Raw genomic sequence first — 23587 nt, forward strand, 5'->3', positions numbered from 1 at the left:
CCACTCCTGTTTCTATTGTTGACTGGGCAAGGGAGGCCTGTCAATCAAAAGTGCTGCGTTCAGGCTCCACCCGCCCCTCCCTTTTTATTTTTCATAAATATCAGCGGATGTATGTGATTAATAGTTTAATAGTTGTTTTATTAATGTGTTATCAGTATCATTTATACCCCTACTGCTATATTTAATGTCTATGAAATGTACTAATTATTTTATTTAAGATAAAACCACGCCATGAATGACTGAATGCATCTACAACATTAAGAATTTACTAATAATATGATTGGTATTATGTTTCACTTTAACTTTACTACCTATGATAAAGAATAATGGTGTAATGTTCCTTATTCAGAGTTGCTTTTTGTGGCAGTCTATATAGTTTTGTTTCCAATGTATGGATACTGTAGCCCTGAGGTGTTTTTGTTCTGGTGCGATAAATAGGGAATATCCAGTGGCGGGTGGGGGTCTGACGGCTGTTCACTCAGCATTTGCCGATGATGCCACCTGTCGATAATCCTGCTGCAGTAAACACATGAGCTGAGAAGTGGCCTACTGCACATGAATCAGCACTAAGAGGGCTATTCTTGGATACTACAAGAGATTACTGTAGCTCATCAAACATTTATCACGGAACCATAATTAAGAACAACAAGTCTAAAGAGCACAGAGGAAGAACATTCATTTATTTATATACATCATTGAGGGCACGTCATTTTCAATGACGTGTGCGTGTGAGTACATCATAACAAATAGACTTCACACTAAAACATGAAAACAAACAAGCAGAGTTAGATTTAAGATTATAACCATAAACTAACCTATTGGTACGAGTGGTATGTGTGTGCAGCATAAAAACTAAAAGATTTATCAGTTTAATGAGGTTTTAGATATGATGGCAAGGTTACAATAAAAGCTTTAGAAATAAACTAATGCCTTACTCTAAAAAATGTCCAGCCAACCTTTTTATACAAGATGCAGTGATGATTAGAGTCACCACTAATCAAATGGATCTAAGGCTTTGGGTGGGTATATATCAACAACATCACCATAATCCATAATCAAATGCATTAAAAACAGATCTAAAGGTACATTGTGAGTGCTCTTCAAAGCTTGCAGTAAAAAGAAGTGAAAGCACGACTTGTATAACGACCTTTGAGGATGCAGAAGTCACGTCTTCGATAATATTCCTGTAAATTTCAGTGCTGACAAATCATTTTTTTCTGATTCTGGCATTTTTCCGAGCTATATGAAAATACTACCGTTACAATCTGCAATATTACACGGACAAAACTAGATTTAAGACTTAATCCATCACTGAACACGGTCACATGCAACAGTAACGCTGGCTCTCTTGCAGAACACTAATAAAAGTGCAGGGTATGCAGTGAGCTCAATCTTTACTGAGGTCTATAAAATGATATATTACACCGTGCTGAGGTAACTGAGAAAGAGAAGCCGGTTATTAATGTCTGGGATTTGTATATGAGCCAATACATGCAAAAACATAAATTGGTCCTTTATGTTGTAGTACACCACGCCCATATAAAGGGCCAATGGCGCCTCCTTGTGCCAGTAACAGACAATAAACGACAATGATTAAAGGTGGATGGTTTATTTACATGTATATACAAATGACAACAAGGGTGCCATAAGAAGAACATAAGAACATAAATAAGATTTGAAGAAATTCTTTCCAAAAATCAACATATACACATTACACTGAATTTCACATCAGGAATGACCTTAAAATGGAGGCCTTAAATACATGCAGTACATACACATGGATTGAACAGATTTAATACATTACATATTGTACAAATAAACAGCAATATCAAGGGAAGACGTGTGCAACACAATTGACTGCTTGTAGAAATCACATTCAGTTCTTCTACGTTAGGGTGAGCCTGTGAGCTGACGAGTTTCAGAACCGGCTTGTTGCCGTTCAGAACGTTCTCAGTGATGGAACCGACAAGCCAGGCGACTCGAGTGGGGGGGAGGGAATTGTGTGAGCGATACTCCCAGCAACAGGCAACAAAGTGAGACATAAGATTATAAACCTAACCAAAATGTGCTGGCGAGTGATGCCCTCCTCTGGGGAAAGCAGCTGCAGCGTTTCCTTCAGCTCTATTAGCCATGACAGAAAGGTGCCTGGGGCATAGACAGCCTTTTGGTTTCACCAGTTTAGTAAATTTACATGTGTTGTGTGCACATGTGCATTAAAAAACATAACTCTGGTCTAAATTTTCCTCATGCCTCATTGTCTACCATTGATTGCACAATGTAAAAGGCACACCGTGTCCAAAACACGCATTTACTGCTCTGACTCTTTGCCACGATCCATCCGGGTGGATAGGGGGGCTCAGAGAACAACAAACAAGTAATTGATTGGTCTTCATTGTCTAGTTATAATCCACTTCCATTCAGTCTTCAGAATCAACATCAGGTGCACTGTAGCTCTAATGTATGTATCATTAAGTATGTTTAGACTACATGGCCAAAAGTATGTGGTCATTCTATCATTCTAAAATCATTGGCGTTGACAGTGACACTAGAACAGCAGTCTCACTCCGGTTCCAGGCTTTCCACCAGATGTTGGACCCTGGCTGCAGGGATTTGTCCCCATTCAGCCCCAAGATTCATACTGAAATACTGATGTCTGGTGATAAGACCTGGTTCACAATTCATTCCACAGGTGTTGTATGTTGAGGTGAGGGCTCTAAACATGACAGTGAAGTTACACTAAAACTAAACTAGAAAAACAATTTCTCTGTGCAGCAGGCTTTGTGTATGGGGGTATTGTTGTGTCAACTCAGGACAAGAGGCACAAGACTGCAGCAATAATATATTTTTTCATTGGAACAAAGGAATCACCCCAGACTAAACATACACAAATCTCTATGGACATGGTGTCCACATACTTTGGCCATAGAGTGTATTTTAGATTTTAGCGACACAGAGTGGAATGTCCACTTAAAAAAAAACTATAAAACTACTCTAACTTAAGTGAGCAGTGAAAATGTGTGTTGATTCTGAAGATAATAGAAATACAAATGAAGGAAAACTGGATTCTGGTGAGACCTGAAACATGTGCATGATAAAAAAAGGTGGCAATGAGCCAAAAGAGAAACGACACCACCGTTATGTTTTAAATCTCTAATAGCAGATGAGGATTGCTCTCCGTTCCTGCGTCGTTGGTTGTTGTTGATGTGCGAGCACAACCACTAAAGGCTTTTCTCTCAGTTGACGCGGCATGCTCGTATCATCAGCAGCTGCAGCAGGATGAACAGCGGCGAGACGATGAGGCCGAACCACAGGTCTCTGGCTTGCTCCTGCTCCGCCAGCTTCTGGCACAGCAGCACCTCGCACACCAGCTTCAGGCTCAGCACCGTCAGCACCCAGAGGAGCCGCAGCACCGCCAGGCGCTTCTCGTTCTCCTGGTAAAGACGGATGGACACTATGGCCGTGAAGTAGGTGCTGAGGCCGTCGGCGGCAAACAGCGGGACGAACACCAGCCACCAGCTCAGCATCGGGGTGAACTTGTCAGCTCGCAGAGCGACCAGCATGCTGAAGACCAGCAGAGCTAGCAGGTGGAGGAAGAGTTCAAAGGTGGCAAAGCCCAGCCACTGGACCAGTTCCCTGAGGGAGAACAGCATCGCTGAGGACAAGCAGGGGCTTCAACCAGGGACGGACTGAGGATGGCCGGGTCACGCACTGGGCAGCCCTGGTCGGGTGCTCCAGAGTGAGGCTGGCGATGAGAAGACACAGAGAGGACCCACCCACGCTCTTGGCTACATCTTCAAATCCACCCTGAAGAGGATGATCGGGGGTGGTGACTGCAGGGGGTGCTCCCAGCCTCAGCCTCTCTGAAAACTCTTCCTTTTGTATGATTAAAAAACAAACAAACATAACATTAGAAACGATGATTCAATGTACGACCTGTCAGTGAGAGCAGACAGGGCCCGGATCACACCTCCCTGAAGCTGGGCACTGATTCCAGCTCACTCCCACATTTCATCAGACTGTCAGCTCAGTATTCACCCTGATTTCACCTCAATATACATCACCTGATACTTGTAGACTGACACACGGTGTAATAATAACGTTACATGTCAAACCAAGCTACAACAGCGATGATACAGACTGGTATTACAATGCGAGCTAACCACAGCCAGTCAGAGACGGCACAGTCCGTTTAATAACCACGGCGCACAGACACACACAGACACTAAAATGCATTTTTACCGTGGCCACACGTTACTGTGCCTTAATAGCAGTCAGCCGTCTTCTCCTCCATGCAGCCGGGTGCGAAAAGTGTCAGTAACAAGGCTAACAAGGCGTTAGCATCGCAACTTCGACTATTTTTTTTTCTCTCGGTGTCTGTGAAATATCGCGAGAAGAGTCAAACTGGCTCCTACGGTGGCCGAAAAGACAAGCTGTTTAAATAAAAAATCAGTTACCCGCGTTTGTGTTCCAACAGTGTCACCTGAAATGACCATAAGAATAAGTTTTCTGTAACATGTAGACATAATTACAATCAATTATATGGGTGGGTGGTTATATAGCTTTGACTCAAACATGACTCCAGTCGGTAGGTGGCGGTAGCGCGCACGTCACGTCGCCCGCGAACCGTCGGTCAAACTCGGAGAAGAAACAGTGTGAGTGTCTGAGGTAACCGTGAGGACTGAAGTCACCGCGTGAAGTAAGTCACCGCGTTTATTCAGTGTTTATGCACGTTTATTAAAGTTTCTGTGTCACTGTCACTCACGTTTATGTAGTTTAATGTCAGCGGGTTGTGGTTATAACTGAGGTCTTTTCACAGCCGAGGTGACAAAATGACATGTTGTTATAGTAACTGAGCAAACTGACCAACACACACGCACACACACGCACACGCACACACGCTCACGCACACACCGGCCAAGCAGTGTGTTTCAATCCGCCGTGTGTCCAGTTAAACCTCTGTGTCATCTTGTCATCTTAAAGTTGCAGTTTGGCAACAGCTGTTATCTCTCTTTAAGCACGAGGCCATTCATTTGTGCAAAATGATATTTTATCAGACACAAATGTGTCCTGTCTTTACTTTTAGTGTTCAGTGTAATATGAGTTGGTTTGTTTTAATTGTGACCTGGTCATGATAACTCAACGGGTATACTTTAAAGCAACATTTGTGTTGGACATTGATGTGACAAATATAAACCGATGAAATGTGTTTAAAAGTTCAAAACAAGATATCACACTAAAAAAAAAGGATAGATTACTACAGAAAACAGACAACAGAAATGTGTAAAAACATAATTTCACAATCTGATTTGCTGAGTGAAGAACAACATGGAGGAATGTAATGTCACAGCTGCTCAGAACAGGCGCGTGCATGTACAGAAAGTGGTGTACCGCTGCCCATTAGTATAGAAGCTTCTCTTTAGTCTGTATACTCTGCAGTGATGCAGAGCCAAGGCACTGTTTAGAGAAGGAGCATCACGCATGCTTGCCCAGTTTTCAAGGTGACTGAGCTGAAATGGAGCTCAAGAGTGTGACAGCTGTGTTTTTCCATGTTCTATCACTAATGCTGTCTCTGTCTCAGGGTAAAAATGCAGACACCAGCGGAGTCGATCCTCCACAGCGGCTATTTCCACCCGTCGCTCCGATACTGGCAGACCTCCTCTGCCGATCTAAGACCTGACAATCTCATCTACCCGATCTTTGTCACGTAAGTGGAAATTCAATGTTTCCTCTAAATGTTTCCAAGTGACAATAACATGCAAACAAAACTAGTGTTAAGGGGAGTATAGCACAATAGTTTTTTGTATAAGTTTGAATCTCTCCCCCCACAGAGACAGTGAAGATGCAGTGGAGCCCATTGGCAGTCTCCCGGGACAGGCCAGGTAAGAGCAATGAGTCCTGTGATACCGATTCTACTGAACTGCCACAACAAAGCGCCTGTTTTTTCAGAACTTGTGTTGACTGGGAGGAATAAAGCATTTAAACAACACACACAAAGTGTCACCCTGCAGCTATGAACCCACTGAGGGTGTTGTCCTCAGATAAAAGCAGTCAGGCAGGGAGGATCCAGATCTAAACACTGGACTCAACCAAGATAAGAAGAGAATCCGTTAGACCTTTTTATTCCCCACAACAAAACCAACATGCAAACCCATCTTCATGTTTTGTGTCTGAATCACAAAAACACAGGGATTGAACTACACTCACTTGACTTTTTGGTCACTTTTTTTCTTGAATCAAACCTGATGAGGAGGATCATTGTCATTGTGACGTGGTGTCTTCCATGAAAGCCCCTTTTGTGTTCTCATGTTACCTTCATATTGTACGTATTCCCATTCACAGATACGGGGTGAACAAGTTGGAGGGCATGTTGCGGCCACTTGTGGAGAATGGCTTGAAATGTGTGCTGATATTTGGTGTACCTGCAAAAGTAGAAAAGGTTTGTAAACTAAATGAGGGGGAAATGACACGTTGTGACTCCCAGTGTGACTCCTCAACATTTTTGTGCTTACGAGCCAAGCCTTATGTTAAATAAATCTATCTTTATATTTAATAATTCTTTCCATGTGTCTAATTTCAAATAACTTTTTTGGAGGTTGTTATAGCAGCACACAGACACGAGAGTGTCAGCGTACACTCAAACACATTGTGGTCTTTGTCTTTTCCCGTCAGGATGAAAGGGGTTCAGGTGCCGACACAGACGACACACCGGCTGTGCTGGCAGTGAAGAAGATCAGGTCTTTGTTCCCGGAGCTGCTGGTGGCGTGCGACGTCTGCCTGTGTCCCTACACGTCACATGGCCACTGTGGTCAGTGTCTCCTCTGATGACTTACTTTATGTTCCTTTCATCAACAGCAGTGGTAAAAGGACACAGCACATTTGATCACAAATGCTCTTTGTTCTTTGCCCTGCAGGTATCCTGAATGATGACGGCACTCTGAACAATGATGCTAGCTGTCTGCGATTGGCAGAAGTGGCGCTGGCTTACGCTCGAGCTGGTAAATCTAGTTTCTTGTTTTTAAAGGTTGTTTCTATTTTTGGATGAAAGAAACAACACTAAGCAATAAGCGACTCACTTCTCCTTTTGATTTGAATTGTCTATTAAAGTTGAGAATTCAAACTTATCTACTAATATATTGAGCTTTTATTATCCTGTATTTTCATTCGGCCACATCGGTTGATATAAAAGCTGATATGTTTCACTCTGTGTCATTTTGGATAAGAAACTTGTGTTAGACTGATTTCCTATATTTTTGGATGACATTCTTTTAATTTGACTTACTTCAGACCAATTAAACTATATACTATTCTGTATACAGAAGCTTTTTTAAAGCTGTTGTCATCTAGTAATGACTGACATCATATTTCTGTGTGTTTCTAATCATGTTGTTTGGTCTTGTGTTGGTGTGCAGGCTGTCACATCATTGCTCCCTCTGATATGATGGACGGAAGAGTCAGAGCCATAAAACAAGCTCTGCTCTCCAATGGCTTAGGAAACAAGGTAAAGGACAGCAGTCAGATACAGATACATGTACAGAGGTGTGTCCAAACTAAGACAATCATACATCAGAGGAAGTGACTGAGCAGTCAACAAATCCCCTGAAAAACCAAACTAACAATGTGTTCTTTCAGTACCTCCTCATGTCTCCACCCTGTCTGTGGCACACCGCTCATTGGTTCCTACTCAAATGTAGATCTTAAACCCAGCTGGTAATAAAAACGTTCACTTAAAGTTGTTGTGACTTCAGACAGGACAAAAAAGTGCATTTGTTGTACAATACACATCTGGTGCTCTAGTGAGTATTTTAGCCACATCATCCTGAATTCTACTTTCAACTGTCCTAAACATAACCATTGTCCCAATGTGAGCTGAAGGCATCACTTCACTGAGAGCCACCAAGTTGACAACACTAGTCTATATGTTGATATGTGTGGTGGGACTGAGTCAAAATAAACTACAGTGTGTGTGTGTGTTCATGGTAAAGATGGACATGTCACTCAGTGTAGCATTGACATGTGTCATTGAATTGTTAGAATAGTTTTCGGGCAACAATGAAGCTCTGTGGCACAGAGGAGGAAGATTTATCAGGCTTTGCTCACACAGATGATACTTGTTGGAAGGATCGGTTCATTCTTGGTTTATTGATGTAATGAGATTTTTAAAAAGTACTTTTTGTCTTTACGCTCTTTCTCCAGGCTTCAGTGCTGAGCTACAGTGCAAAGTTTGCCTCATGTTATTATGGACCTTTCAGGTAAGTGCTGCAGGATCACGTACTAACAGATGAGTGAAAACAGCAACTTTAAAGTGGGAACAGACTGACTCTCTCTGCTGTGTTCGCATACAGAGATGCTGCACAGTCCAAACCAGCGTTTGGGGACAGACGCTGCTATCAGCTGCCTCCTGGAGCGAGGGGGCTCGCCATTCGAGCTGTGGTAAGTTGATTTGTGTGCGTACGTTTGCGTTACAGTGGAGCAGCCGTTGGAGATCTCACTGTTGTTCTGTGCTGCAGGAGCGAGATGTGAGAGAAGGAGCTGATATGCTGATGGTGAAACCAGGTCTGCCCTATCTGGACATCCTGAGAGAAGTCAAGGACAAGGTCTGTAATAAAATTTAAATTAGGTCCATGAGAAACAATGCTGCCAAAGTTATTTTTATGGAGTTTTTATAAATCTTTGTTTTCCCTCACGCCTCTCTTCAGTTCCCCAATCACCCTCTGGCGGTGTACAATGTGTCAGGGGAGTTTGCCATGATGTGGCACGGAGCACAGGCTGGCGCATTTGACCTGCGGGCCGCTGTGATGGAGGCCATGACCGCCTTCCGTAGAGCAGGTGGGTGGGGAGGAGGGAAGACGGGGGTCATCTGAATGAAGCTGGCTGACTTTGAAAATGTCTTTGTCTCTCTGGTTCGTTATCCTTCCATACCAAGTCAGTGTTTCTACAAAGAAAAACTGAGAGTGGATAACTCTGAACAGCAGTTTTGCATTTCAGAAAATGGGACAAATGGAACTTTTGGAAAAGTTGATCAACAGTTTTATCATAAACGTGTATTTCTGTTCATTTTACAGTGAAGAAAGTACTGTTCTAGTACATACGACCCACAGTGATATATAATACTTGTTCTTGTCTTAGCAGAGTAACCAGACCGTCTGTCCCAGTACTTAAACAGATGTTGCACAGATTTCTGATTGGTCAAATGGAAAATGATGAACAAGCTTTTCTCTTTTGGTGTCTTAACACAGACAGCCACTGCTACAAAAACAACCAGAAACACAAGTGTTTGCTGTCAGTTTTATGCACATGAGCATCTGCGTATAGTGAAATAAAACAGAAACTTACAGTAACACGCATGAATATATGTTACTGTAAGTTTCTGTCTCTAAATCCACATCAGTTCATCTGTCTAATCCATACTATGTATGCAGGTGCTGACATCATCATCACTTATTATGCACCTCAGCTTCTCAGCTGGCTGAAGGAGTAAAGAATGAACATCTGAGGCCAAAAGATCGACGGACCAACAGGCGGACTCCTTCACAAGTACAAACTTGCTGCTGACTTAGTCATACTAACAAAGGGCACTGTGTGAAATCAATTGTATCAAAACAATGTATGAAAGTAAGCAAACCTTTTATTTTTAGACCTCTATTTTACTATCTTGACAATCTTGTTGGTGTTTCGAAGCAGGAAATGTTTCCTGTGGGTCATTAGGATCAGCATTGAATGAAAGAAGTCATCTCTCTTAACTAATGTGATTATGGAATGTATATTTGTATGAATGGCGGTCACAAATGTCTAGTATATGCAGTGTGTGACTGCTGCCCCTGCTTTAGCACTGTCATTGCCAAACCTATCTTATTGTTGGGAGGAAATAAAATCATTCATTCAGAGCTACAAGAGTGTTTATGTGGTATTTGAAGTTTGAGTAATGATTCTAGTACAGTACACAATGTAGAAATCACAATGCTGTATTAAAAACATGGGGATAGATTTGTCTAAATATTTGTGTGAACCCATTGACAATTTGTGCATAGATGTGCAATCTCTAAATATTTTTAATAATCAGCATACAGTGCATGCAATATTTTATTATGTTGATGTGACACTGTGTTAGTGTGTGTTTATTTGTTCTACATTGATTGTCAATCATATGAAAGGCAAAAGGATGCTTGTGAGTAACTTTCAGATCCCTGAATGGAGTATAGAGTATTCCACTAATATCTTCCACTTGGACAAGCATCTGTGGCCTATAGAGGTAGGTACATGCAGTGCAAAAAAAACACCAGCAGATGGCGTACCTTGACCGTCAATCCATTCATAAAAGCTGAATTAGCCACATGTTGATCTTTAATTCAGATTAAAGTATTTAAGTATTATTAATTATATGTTGTAAGTACAATAAGTATCGTTGTTGTTGGTCAAAATGTGTGTACTTAAATGCAGGTAATTGGTTACATTTTACTCATGTACACTACCAATGCACCTTAGACTGATCATTTGAGTGTGTGATCTGTAAACTATGTCAAGTCGCGCATAACAGTTTAGAATCGATAAGAGACAGAGATTTGTGGCCAAACAGCCATTGAGAGTTACTAGTGATCTAAATCACTAGATGAGGAGATATAAGAGTTGATCAATGCGTCTAGGGTTGACTCTTCATCTGATGGGTCATTACAGAGTTAGCCTCAGAAAAGCAAGGTGGACTGACTGCCACTACAATATCTTCAAGATCAATTGCACTTGCAGAATGTAAGCAGTCTAAAGGAAACCCAATTCTTTCTTCTTATTCACAGGAATAAAAGTATGCTGCAGAGCGATGACAATCAGAGATGGGAAAGATGGAACAACATGGACTACCAATAACTTTGGCGGAGGTGCAGGGAAACAGTAAGTCCAAAACATTCTCAAAGAGTCAGCTAACCCCACATGCAAGGCATAACATAAGCAGCAACCAGACTGTTTTTATGTCTGTGATGAAGGGATGTTGCAACGCATCCAAGAATGTACAGTGGCTAAAGCAAGAGCCAGGGATGTTTCACTTGAAGTTTATGGTCTTTATTGCGCTCATCTATCATAGACGCAGACCGCAGGGAGAATGTTTCTCATCTGAGAAATGGGACAATATATCTTTCATCTCAACATTGTCGAGGAACTGGTTTCTGCATTTGATAAGAAGGGGATCCGATCATGTTCACCGCTGACAGGTTTCTGCTCATTACTTAAGTTTGGAAGAGATTCACACAGAACTGCACAGCATGCTACAAACCAGGGTCAGATATCACCGTGGACAAACAGCTGCTCTTGATTAGAGTGAGGCACTGGTTCCAGCAGTATGTACCTAACAAGCCAGATAAATTTGGGCTCAAGCTTTGGCTGGCAGCAAAACCCTGTTGAATGGCACCCCTACCTGGTTGTGAGGATGAAAGTAGACTAGCCACGCAATCCCTTGGAGAGAATGTGGTGCTGAAGTTTGTTCAGCCGTTTGTTGGTAAGGAATATCACCAATGATTTCTTCATCTCCTTCCCAATTGCCAACACTCTTCTGCCAAAAACACCAGCCTGGTAGGTGTGAAGGAGCTCTGATGACAGAGATCTCAGGAGACCTTCATGACTCACATAGCAGTATTTATTAATGCTCCATTAAGAAGAATGGAGATCAGTGGCACAAGCTAATCATTGCATCGATGCAAACCAAATCTTGACAAATTCTTCCTGGCAGGGAGTATTTATCCTTACTAGACCTACTGAGATTCACTGTGTCTAAATAAGGTAATTCTTCACCCATCTATTCTGTGTGCTGTTGGGCATTGGGTCAAAACAAGACAATATGCCTAATTACCTAAGCTTGCTTAAGTAATGTTGTGTGTTACCTCGGGTCATGTAGAGCATTTTCTACAGAGCGACAGTAAGTCTGTGTGAAGCATAATAAAGCAAATCTTGACCCAGGAGACAGACGACGGAGTTCAGCCTTATTAAGGCAGTTGCGTCAGTCTAGACACTCATCTCTAATGTAAAGAAGGCAAATTCCTTCACAGCAAGCTTTACAACTCCCTTCATTTACCTCTGGGCTGAGTTGATTTTGACACGTTCCAGGCCCTGACCAAGAACCTGAACTTGTGTGTGTTTCCTGCCTCCACTATCTTCCTGTACTCTTTGATGACTCCCTTTATCCTGTCCTCACTGCACTTTTTTTTCATTGCCGTTTGCTCTTTTTTCCATCTTCCTTCAGTCTCTCTGGTGCCATTCTACTCTGCAATAGACTCAGAATTAGTTACAGATGAGTTAAGAGCTCAGAGCTAAACTTAAGACTGAACCTTAGGAACCAGTAACCAAGAGCATACAAAACAAACACAATAGTTCTTTACTGAAAGGTTAATACTTTTCTTTATTAGCAAAACCCCTCACTGTCCCTCCCATCCATCCATCCATGACTGACTATGGGCAACCTAATTAAAAAAATACAAAACTACATCACATTCATTTTTCTATGAAGGATGTATGCAATGACTTTCTGAGGAAAACTAGCTAATCCTTGTGACATTTTCCCTTCCTTATGGATTCCAGGGTCAACTTGTTGTTTCCCATCTATATGACGTCACACCAAGGAGAGCGTTCAATTTCAACCAAGGTTTTATTTTTCCAACAGGTAAGAAAATAAATCTTGACCTTGTGTCTCCATCACCCTTCATTGTCCAAATATTTTCTTCTAACAGACATTTTCATCCTCAGTGTCAGTTGGAAACAAGAGAATAAAAATTCATTTCATGACTTGAGACATGACTTGCCTGCGTACAGTGAGTCTAATCAGGAACACTGACAGTATAAATGGAAAGTTATACCTGTTGGCGTTAGGTATACAGCGACCCCTGGGGATTCAAGTGTGTATCTAATGCCGTTAGAGTGCTGCAGTCCGTGCGTAATTGCGCACTACACTTGTCTCACACTGGAGAGCACAAGTAGCTTTTTACGACCCATTTATGATAAATCGCCTTAAGAGCTGTATGGCCATATGAATCTATATTACATAATTGAATTGTACAGCAAAGTGAGGAAGACGAAACTCAACATACATGATATGTGTTTTGTACTGCGCTGTGTACAGCTCTGCAAACTGAAGCCACATAAAGAAAAACAATGGCCTGGCTGTTTCTAAAGACACCCTGACGCTGTCTGGAAGTAATCACCTCATCGCTCTGAGCCTCTTTTGTATCCACACACATGGCACAAAGTCCTCAAATGAGCTTGGTTTATAAAAATAATAATAATAATAATCGAACACAAAAACAAAATCTAGGTCATTTTCACTATTAACTAACCAGCAGCTTTATGTTGGATGTTCAATAGAAACACAGAGTGCACAGGATGCAGAGTGGAAAGGAACACGTAAGAGCCAATGCACGCTCCGGGGCACAGAATTACCATTAGCAAACATATGTGCACAGTGGTAACCTGGTTAGATCTCAGCTCAGTGAGGAATCAACCACACACCCAGTTCTTAAAAGGAAAGTGACAGAATGAGACTCAGCTCATCCTGCAGCCTGTTACACTGAAAACCAGACCCGATGTGCGCTTTAACTCCCTGGAAGAGGGAGGGAAAGGGAAGAAGAAAGCTTTTTTATTCCTCTTGTTGAACTTCATTGAGCTTTCAGATTCTTACGAGAATAATACAAGTTCGTTTGAATAAAAATCCACACAATATTCAACAGAAGTCTTCAGAAAAGCTGCAAACAGTTTCACATCTTCAACGGATTATGTATTCCTTTAACAAAACACACACAAATACAATCCACATTTCAAGATTCATTCAAAATACTCAGACAGTGATTATTCACAATCTTAAACTGTGCTTTGGGCACTAAAAGTATTGTTTAGATGATCTTCTCTCAATACTAAACTTTGAAACATAATAAACCGACTGTAACTTCCAACATCCACCCATCATTATGGATAGTACTGAAGAGACTTTGTGAAGAAATCAGCTGCGGAATTCTCTGTGACTCAGACTCGTTTTAAGACACATCAATATGCCTGATATGTTCCCACAACAGTCCATGTAGAAGATCAAATCCGTGCACTGACAAGATGCAGAACACCTTCAACTTTCCCTTGAGCCATAAACCAAGGCAAGGCCGGCAGGAGGAGCTGTTCGCTCACTGTGATTGATAAGCTGCCAAACCTATCAAATGAATGAATCAATCAATCTACAGCGCCATCAACAGGCAGACACTGATTTACTGTCAGCTCACACTACAGTCTGTTAAAGCACGTCACAAATTTAACTGCTGAGATTTGCTTAAAAACATTAAAATGAATAATACATATTGAGTGGACCTGGAATAATCCCCAGTGTCTCAGCAGTAATTCAGCACTACACTGTACACTACAGAGCACTCTGTGGCCGACAGGGGGCGACTCCCGCGCGTTTTGCGAGGTTTCTTTATGCGCTGCAAAAAATAGACCTTTGGAATATTTGAACATGTAATTGAGTTTGTCGCACTTTACTACACAATCAGTTTTTTTCATTAAAACATGAACAACTCGTCCGCACGTGACCGTCTTATTCTGCGTCTCGTGCAGTTTTCACTTTACACTGAGTCAGTTTTTTACAAACACAAACATCAGTCAGGATCTGCCTCATGCTGTGAAGAAGTGTAATAAAACAAATCTAATTCCATAAGAAAATGATTACAAACCCGATCCGCACAGAAACCATCTCACTTTATTCTAAACACTGGAGTATTTGCTCATGGAACGATCATGTGAAGCCCAATGGTCAATAGATTAATGGACTTTTCTTGCAGTGTGTGACGTGTGGGGGCCGAGCAGAGGGCTGCTCTGATTTAAGTTGCAGTCATCTGGATGGATGTTATCACTCTCCGAGAGACTATCGGCGTGAGGACCACGCTGCGCTGAAAAAAGTCGCTTTGGGAAGTACATGAACTTCATTTAACGTGGATTTTACGCAGCGAAGACGCATGGCACAGCCGGGCTGGTACGACAGGATGATGCCTTTACCGACTTTGTTTGACTTTTGAGTGCGAAGGAAACAGAGAGTAAGGGAGAAGGATACTTATGGTTTGGTGTCAGGGTGCCACAGCCGGCCGTGTCTCCTCTCCAAACAGTGCGCTCTCCGTGGCTGTACTTTCCTCTCTGGGACTTCCAAGCGGCTGGGACGCGACATGGGATGCAGAAGTGCGCTGGGATGCTGCCTGCTCGCAGCGCTGTCCTGCTGCCTCCTCCCTGGCTGCAGAGGAAACATAACCGTGGCGGTGATGCTCCCGGATAACCACCACAAGTATCCGTGGGCTCTGCCGCGCGTCTTCCCGGCCATCCTCATGGCGCACGAGGACCTGCACGCTAAACACGGGCTGCTGATCGGTCGCCACATCAGGATCCTGAACTACAGCACCGAGGACCCCGCCGCGGGTTCGTGCGCCGAAAGTCGGGCACAGGTGGCGGCCGTAGACGCAAAGCTTTACATCCGCCCGGACGCTTTCTTCGGACCCGGGTGCGTGTACCCGCTTGCCTCCGTGGGTCGTTTCGCGTCCCACTGGAAACTCCCGCTGATCACAGCCGGAGGACCCGCGTACGGGTTCGACAAGCGAGAGGAATACCGGACCATCGTGCGCAGCGGGCCGTCCACCACCAAGCTGGGGGACTTTGCCAACGTCCTGCACACGCACTTCAACTGGACATCCCGGGCCGTGGTGATCTTCCACGACCTGAGGCAGGACGACCGGCCGCACTACTTTCTGTCGGAAGGGATCTTCCTGAACCTGAAGGAGGAGATGAACATCACGGTGGAGGCTCAGCCGTACGAGGACGACTACAAGCACTACAAGGATCTGATTGCTTTCATGAAGGAGCACGGAAGAAGTAAGTTTCTGTAAAGTTTAAAATGGTGAAAATTATCACATGAAACTCACACTTGTATGCGCGCATTTGGGCCTGTGCTGTCCAAACAAATATCACATCCAAAATCAACTTTTAGTGTTTCCCACCAACAACATCTTTTAGTTTCCTGCATGAGCTGTTTTTGTGACTTTATCTGGAAACAGAGCAGATCACCAGCTGCTTACTATAAAGATAATGTCAGTGGATGGAAGGAAATTCCCGCTTACTGGATGGTTTGCATGGGACAATTTGGCAGTATTGCTTCATGCGTCAGTCGCCTGTACGCAGATTTATATCTCTTCTATATATGAATTTGGAACATTCATTTGTGGAGATTTTCTGCAATGGGACATTCCGCTTTTATGTAATGAAGTCACAGTGAAGTTTTCCCCAGCAGATACAGACAGAGGTGGAGTTGAATAGGTGCAGGGAAAAGCCTGTTTATTCCGCAGTTATTACAGAGGAATGTTTAGGCTGTGGGCAGTCTGCTGCTGCTGGTTTATTGCCTGCGGAGGACCACCACCTGCGTTTTTTTTAAAGAGAGAGAGAAAGGTTGAGATCAAACATGTCTCGTATGTGTGGGTCACTAATACATTGTTGCTGTTCGTCGGCTTGTTAATGGAAATCCAAAAATAGTTTGGTCAGTGCAAACTTTACTTTTGAGCTGGGATGCCATCGTTTCCAAAGATACCAATTGTGACTTTGGGGTATGTGTGCGCAAACTGATGCACAAGAGGACAGAATATTTCTATTTAATGGATCCATAAATATAAAAATATGAATGAAATAGTTCGGAGAAGAGCTGGAACGAGATGATACAGACTCTGTATGATGCTGTCTGCGGTGTGGAATATTTTCCACTCTTAAAGGGCTGATAAAGGGAGGGAAAGTAAATGGTGAATAGTATTCATTTGAAATAATGTGTCAAGCTGCAAAACATTTGCTTTTAAAATGGAAATAACAGCTGTTTGTTGAGGCGTAAATCGCACAGCAGAGTGGCTGTTAAATCACTCGTCACTGTTTTCGCCTTAAGTTTAATTAACTGGAAACATTGTGAGGCTGACTTAATCATTGCTGCTGTTGTGAAAAGTTAATTGTGTGACTGAGAGACTGGATTGTGGCTCGTGCATGTGTGCGCGCAGCTGCACGCGTGTCTGTGTATGAGGAGAGACAGAGATCAGCCAAGAATACCAAAGGCTTCATTCACTGTCAATGATTAGTAATAAGCCACTGACATTAACAACTTCTGGGTCTCCAAGGGTGTGAAAAAAAAAAAAAAACATTTTTATTAAGTAATAGTACAGTTATAAATGTTAGCAATGCATTAAAGTAATTGTTTGTAAGGTGATTTGTTTTATTTCCATGATCCAGATGAAAAGATCAACATCAGTCTCATGTTTGTGCTGGAGCCAGGAGGTGATTGTCTTAGCTTAGCATAAAGAATGGAGGCTCTGGTCAAAGTTGGGGAAACAAATCCTCCCAACACTGTTAAAGCTCACTAATCGACATGCTGTGTCATGTTTCTTTAACATATGCAAGAAGAGAAAAAAGTCACAACCTTTGTACTGGAATGATTTCTTGATGAACAACAGCTGGGTGCAGTGACTGTGTGGTACCATCATGCCTGTACAGGGATCAAAACCAGAAACCGCAGCTCAAAGCAAAGAGATAGTTCCAGCATGTAACTCCTCCTATGACCACAAGTCATTTACATTCTGTTCATGCACTGATTAACCAAAAAGGATACAGCGTATTAGTAATGGGCTTCAGAAGTGTTGGTAATCAGCTTGGTATCTTGACAGCTACGTTAAATGTTTCCAGTCTTTATGCTAAGCTAGGCTAACCAAAAAAACATCTCTAATTATGGGGCTGTTGGAGCATTATTACATGCTTCACTCAGTCTGTCAAGAAAAAACATTAGTATCAGTTTTGTCACTAAAACCAGCTGTAACCATAACATCCAGGCCAGAAATGCTAATATTAACGTATTAATGTTTTTATTATAGTAATTTGTGATAGTTCTGGGGTGTCAGATCAAAACACATTTGCTCTGGAAGGCAATTCTAAATGACGTGTTTTGTCCTTTGTTGTTGTTGGCTTCTCTACAGCTTCAGATCATTCTCTGAAACACTTCAGATAACTCTTAAAAGTCCCAACAAGAACCATATTTGTCCCATTTTTTAAATGGAAAATTGGACTGAATCTGCAAAGTGACCACTAATAAAGAAAGAAAAAAATATTTGTTGCATACCCAACACACAATTATGCCTACTCAATGTTTTTTGATCTGCAACTATAGTACATGGGTGTATTGCAAAATATTTATCTCCCTATGCTCTTGGGAACATTTGGCGGAAATCATTTTTGGAACCAGCTCAACATCTCAGAGCAAAGTCTGCTTCCAACCAGTAAATGTTGAAGTATTATAGTTTCTGGCAGTGTTAAACAAACAGTTTTAAACCTATTAATCTGTTGTTACAGTAACGGCATCAACAAATAATGGAATAAACACAGTGTAAAGGTAATTAAAGGGCGGTGCAGCAGCAATGGAAAGAGGTGAAAGGTGCAAGCCGCCAAACATCCCCTCCTTCCCAGATGAATTATGGAGCTACCGCAGTGAGCTGGAGGTCAGGGAAGCTAATGGTTTTGTCAGGGCTTGTCCTGGCTCGGCATTCAGCTCACTTTTATTCCAGCAGATAACCTCCAGGCTATCAGCTCTGTAATGTCATCCAACTGGGTTCAAACAGCAAGAGGCTCAGCCGAGGTGAGAAAGAAAAAACTGGGGCTTTTAACGTGAAGCCACACATGATTGGAGCTCTGACAGCTGACCAAGTAAATTGCGTGCTGTTGCAGAGTTGAACATTGCTCCCACCATCACTTTCAATTCCCCAAATTCCTCATTTTAATACCTGGAACATGCAGATGTACGACACAACTAAGTACACTCACTCAAGGCTTGAAGAAGCAGTGCCTTTCTTGAGTATTTTCCATTATGTGAAACTTTTTAGTAGTACTCAACTGCATTCCTTTTATTGCCTTTGACAGGAGGAGGTACTGTACTTTGTAGATTCTGATTTTAGATTTGACATTAGTTGAGCTTATTACTGAACACTCAGACTCTCTGGAGCCCCAAAAGTCCCAGGTTTACCGCTTGTCATTGTTTTTTGGGAGTTTGATTAATAGCAAATTTGAAAGGCAATTTGCACCAATAAAGTACAACATCAGCTAAGACAGTTCCTGCATTATTACATAGTGTAAGTTTGTGGTCCTGTCTTGTTGAGGTGCCAGACCTCTAAATCACTGCTCTGGCTAACTGAACAATGTCAAGGTCTGATTCAGACTAAATGGCAAAAACGCCAGTCTCGCCATTCATCTGAATTAGGCTATGGCAAGGGGGCATACACGGGATGGTGAAAGAAAAAGCAATGACTTGCACTGGACAAATTAGTGTAGTGTCAAATCTGCCACTCAACCAAACTTTTCCACAATCAGCATGAAATATCACTGAAACTGGGCGCTATTGTTCCTGTTGCTTGGTTTATTTTGTGTACCTTGCTATGCCATCTCTGGTATCACATCTGCTTATTTGAGAGAAAAAAATGGCTATAGTATAGAGATACAGGCAGTGCATGGAGAGAGGGAGCAGTGGTGGCGAGAAAGGCAGTGAATCAGACAAATAAAACGTTTTTTTCTGTTTGCTTCACAGTGGCACAGACAAACAGACCAAAACCGCACCCCAACACATTGCCACACAACCCTGCAGCTAATTGCTGCAATGTCTGATTTGGTCTGAATATGGCCTTCACGTCAACAGCCATGTTAGCATCTCCATGAGGCTGCAATTAAGACGCAGCGTTGCTTTGAGGTAAATACAAGCATCAGTGTGCCAACATGCTTACAGTGACAACGCTGACATGCTGGCATAATCTCGACCAAGTTTGAACCAGGTTATGGTGTTAACATGCTAATATTTGCTACATAACACTAAAAAAGCACAGCAAAAATGTCCAAGATATTGAACACATTAGTGACTGCCAACCTCATGCTGGCATTGGATTTAAAGTCAGGGGTTCATCCTCTGGGGCCATGAAATTTCATGGCAATCCATCCATAAAAAATTACATTACTATGAATGGAGCCACCCCTTCCGGAGGTGCTACAAACAATCATGCCAATCAGAGCTTTGTAGGCTGCTGGTACAATAATGGAAACAATCATGAATGAAATTGACACAGTTAAGTCCACTTACAGAAATATCTCTGAAATCAGCATATTTCTTCAATCAGGGGAAAAAGTGAACTGCTTCCAGCAGCTGCTGCCACAGCCTCTGTGTCGACACCGCTGACATCAGTGAAACAGATACAGCACTTGCTACTGATCACTTATGCGAAACACAAATGAATCAAGTCAAATCACATGGGAATCTTACTGAAATTAGTCTGTTTTTAAACAAAACTAATTTTTCTTTTGGCACCCCACCCCTTTGGCTCAGCAAGCAAAACTCAGTCTGGGGATTCAGAGAGAGGAAATTCTGAGTTACAAATTCAGTAACTATGTATTTTAAACCAACCAACTCTTTCAATATACCCTAACCAGTTAATCCAGCCATGGGAAAACGCATACAATACAGCCATTGCCAGACAAAAACACAATTCAAAAGCATCAAAATGTGAATATTTCATGCAGTTTTAGACAAATTTTCCATCCCGTAATGTAGCATGTAACGTTTCAGCTGATCATTATTGTCTCCAGTTTGGGGGGATTTTCATAACACTCTGACAGAAACAATCCTTCACACACTGAGTGCATTGTACTGCCAAGAATTTGTTAATTCCACATGGATGCTCTTCCTCGGAATGGAGTGTTTTTACATAAAGGGTCAGTTCTACAAAAATTTTTTTTACCTCTATCTGCCACTCACTGTCAACATCTGTCATTAAAACGACTTTTTACTAAAGAAATAGTCCTTATTAAAACATCAAGGACATTGTTTCTGGGAAACACGTTGCTGTAATTTTTGTGCTGTGGGCATCACAAGTGAATTTCCATTCAGCTGCATTATATTAAGGTGGATATGACTGAAATCTGAAATCTAAAACGCAGGACAGATAAAACTAAAACTGTATGGCTCTCTGACCTATTGAGTACAGGTGTAGAGTCCCTCTTCCAGGTTTGGCGCAGTGGGAAATGAAAGTACTCTGAACACTGTTAATATATTCCAGAACCCATCACATTGCCCAGTGACACTTAGCCTTGATGCTTTTCAGTCCATTAATGGCACACAAGAGGGAAAATTTCAGCTGTGTGAGTGGAAGAATACATCAGGCTGTGTCGCGTTTTCTTTTTTTCGTTTTCAAGTGCATATGCCAGCGGTCTGTAACTCCACTGAGGTGATAAAAAGAGTGTCTCTTCACAATGAGGTTCAGGTAGTGCCTCTGTGGAATTACAGAAATCCAGTTTTCTGTAAAAACACTCCCAAGATGCAGAGTATTAAATGAAGTACACATCGCTTTCACAGATTTAGTTTTAAGTTTATGCTATGGAGGCAAAGCTATAAATCATGTACAACAGGGTGGTAAAAGCCCCCCAGACAGATAAGAGCGTGAAAAAACTAAGAGCTGGAGGATAATGTTCTCTGAGAAAGATCCAGCTATAAGACAAAATCCTGCATAATCCAATCAAGAAGGCAACAATAACACTTTGCTTGCTTTCTGTTGTGTTGTATATTTGCTTGTGATTATCTATGAAGCCATCAAGAGTGAAATGTTCCAGTTTTCAGACCAAACCAAATACAGCGTAATTAAGTCTAAATTGCTTAAATTATGAAAGCAAATGTTACAAATGTGCAGGAATATGACTTTTCTACCTGCACAGAAGCTTTGTTATAAAGGCATTTGACATTTTTCACAGAGGTGTTGAATCAACTTGTAGTAGATGTAGTTTGTGCTGTTGAATTGTGTTGTGTCGAGGGGTGTTTCTAAACTTTTGGACGTCACGTCATCTTTTCTGTGAATCCCATGTGTATGGAGGCAATGCAAACTCCTCCAGTAACAATGAAAACGAGCAGTCAGCACTAATTTCTGTGATGCTGTGATTTGTGATTCCTTTGAGTGCTTCACAATAAAAGCCACCATGGCTTTTGAATGCTGAAGGAAACAGCATAAACTTCATACAGCTCTGAGACAGGTAAACAGTAAAACGGTAAACAGTGAGGCTGATATCAGCAAGATAAAATTACAATAAAAACTGTCTTGTACACCAACGAATCTGGTGTGGGAATATTATAGTACAGCAGAGATAATTACAGAATATAAATGCACAGAATGACTACTGTAAAAAAAAGAATCAGAACCTGCAAGTTGTAGTCTCTTTATGCTGCAAGATCATTCACAGTGCAGTGTTTTTCTAAAGATACACTCTAAAGATAAATGCTAGAAAAACATCTTTACAATTCACATGGTCTGTTATTCAGCTCCCTTCTGCGGTGAGATCACATTTTCTCTGTTTTCTTTGGTCCTTGGTTTACCTTGAGTGTCATTATCTTGAAACATGGCATGGATTGCATTGTTATGAAGGAGAAAGCAGGAAGAGAACTCAGGTCCTTCATCAATACGTGCGTTATCACGTTGTTAGTTTAATTTCGCATTCAGATCTGGGTCAGCATCAAAAAACAGATATAGCAACAGAAAATCATGGGAGGTAGAGTCTACGGCAATTTTCAAAAGTGCAATAGTTCATGAGAAAATAGCGACTACGCTATCTCGCAATGCTGAAAAATTCCTGGATTCACATCAGAAAACAAATCACTTGTTCTTTGGCTCAGCTCTAAAAACCTGTCAACACGGCTTTGAGATATCTTGCTAAGTCAGACAACAGCTGAGGTGAAAACAAGACCTGATTATGTGAAATTCTTCAAACAAATTTGCCTCATGAAGATATGAATTTAAGACTTAATAACAGGCTGAATGATACAAGAAAGACATTTTCTGCAGTGTAGAGATCAGAGCGGGAACAGGGCTGATTACCATCCTGGAGTCTGTGAAGTGGAACAACCAAACAATTTAATGTGCTTTTGTGTAAAGCAAAAGCTTCGGCAGGTCCATGTACTGTACTACTTCTACAACACAGGAGGACATTTTCCCCCGGCTGTGCAGCACATTTATTTTGGGGGCGGTCCAGGAGACAGCAGGACGACTTGGCATGGTGAACCATGTTGGAGGAGATGAGAGTTGGGGTCTAAGCAGCCGACTCTGGTCTAACACATGAGGAAATGTCTGCTAACTGGGAGGACTGCCTTGCAGCTGGCAGCAGCCAGTCTGACATGCGCCGCGAATGGAAATAATGCTACGTTTTTTATTCATGACTCAACATCAGGAGAGTGTAGGTGGCAGTGTAAAGCTGGTGGGTACAGACACTGTCAAAGCCGTTAGCAGCGGCCTCGGGTTTGATTCCTGCATCGACAAACAATGAAGTGCTGGCGAGTCTACCTGCTCGCTTAGTTTAAAACATTTAACATGTTTAAAACATTCCTAACTTTGATTAAAAAATGTAGTGTACGGTTTACTTTTGGTGCCATACAACAATAACAACTTGGTCGTTGACCTATTCATCCTCCCTGCATGAACTTTGTTACCCACTTAAATGTGTCTTTTTGCACCCAATGGAAAGTATAACTTGAACCTTTCCTGAAAGGTCTGGT

General features: G+C 42.0%; 3 protein-coding genes across 4 annotated transcripts in view; 2 read left to right on the plus strand and 1 right to left on the minus strand.

Annotated features, from left to right (window-relative positions):
- Nucleotides 1-1593: 1593 nt before the first annotated feature.
- Nucleotides 1594-4417, minus strand: tmem203 (transmembrane protein 203). Its single transcript, XM_019272864.2, has 2 exons — nucleotides 4240-4417; nucleotides 1594-3873 (listed from the first exon to the last, which is right to left on the minus strand). The coding sequence occupies exon 2, from the start codon at nucleotides 3648-3650 to the stop codon at nucleotides 3234-3236; it is 417 nt and encodes a 138-aa protein (XP_019128409.1). The 5' UTR covers nucleotides 3651-3873; nucleotides 4240-4417; the 3' UTR covers nucleotides 1594-3233.
- Nucleotides 4418-4514: 97 nt separating this feature from the next.
- alad (aminolevulinate dehydratase) lies at nucleotides 4515-9893 on the plus strand. The gene is made up of 12 exons (XM_010735836.3): nucleotides 4515-4696; nucleotides 5579-5704; nucleotides 5829-5879; nucleotides 6340-6436; nucleotides 6670-6805; nucleotides 6912-6995; nucleotides 7410-7498; nucleotides 8194-8249; nucleotides 8343-8430; nucleotides 8508-8594; nucleotides 8697-8826; nucleotides 9420-9893. The coding sequence occupies exons 2-12, from the start codon at nucleotides 5586-5588 to the stop codon at nucleotides 9476-9478; spliced, it is 996 nt and encodes a 331-aa protein (XP_010734138.1). The 5' UTR covers nucleotides 4515-4696; nucleotides 5579-5585; the 3' UTR covers nucleotides 9479-9893.
- Nucleotides 9894-14854: 4961 nt separating this feature from the next.
- npr2 (natriuretic peptide receptor 2) overlaps nucleotides 14855-23587 on the plus strand; it is a 52155-nt gene continuing 43422 nt past the window's right edge. For both annotated transcript variants that reach the window (XM_010735837.3, XM_010735838.3), the window contains exon 1: nucleotides 14855-15870. In XM_010735837.3, the coding sequence (XP_010734139.2) occupies nucleotides 15174-15870 (697 nt within the window). In that variant the 5' untranslated portion in view covers nucleotides 14855-15173. The remainder of the gene's footprint in view (nucleotides 15871-23587) is intronic.

Source organism: Larimichthys crocea, chromosome IV, assembly GCF_000972845.2.
Source record: "Larimichthys crocea isolate SSNF chromosome IV, L_crocea_2.0, whole genome shotgun sequence".
NCBI classification, from domain to species: domain Eukaryota; kingdom Metazoa; phylum Chordata; class Actinopteri; family Sciaenidae; genus Larimichthys; species Larimichthys crocea.

Bases quoted from the DNA above. Each gene is read 5' to 3' on its own strand.
- alad (XM_010735836.3), top strand. From the start codon at position 5,586: ATGCAGACACCAGCGGAGTCGATCCTCCACAGCGGCTATTTCCACCCG. The intron at 5,705-5,828 runs GTAAGTGGAAAT...CTCCCCCCACAG, and splicing joins ATCTACCCGATCTTTGTCAC to AGACAGTGAAGATGCAGTGG. The intron at 6,806-6,911 runs GTCAGTGTCTCC...TTTGCCCTGCAG, and splicing joins CACGTCACATGGCCACTGTG to GTATCCTGAATGATGACGGC.
- tmem203 (XM_019272864.2), bottom strand. From the start codon at position 3,650: ATGCTGTTCTCCCTCAGGGAACTGGTCCAGTGGCTGGGCTTTGCCACC.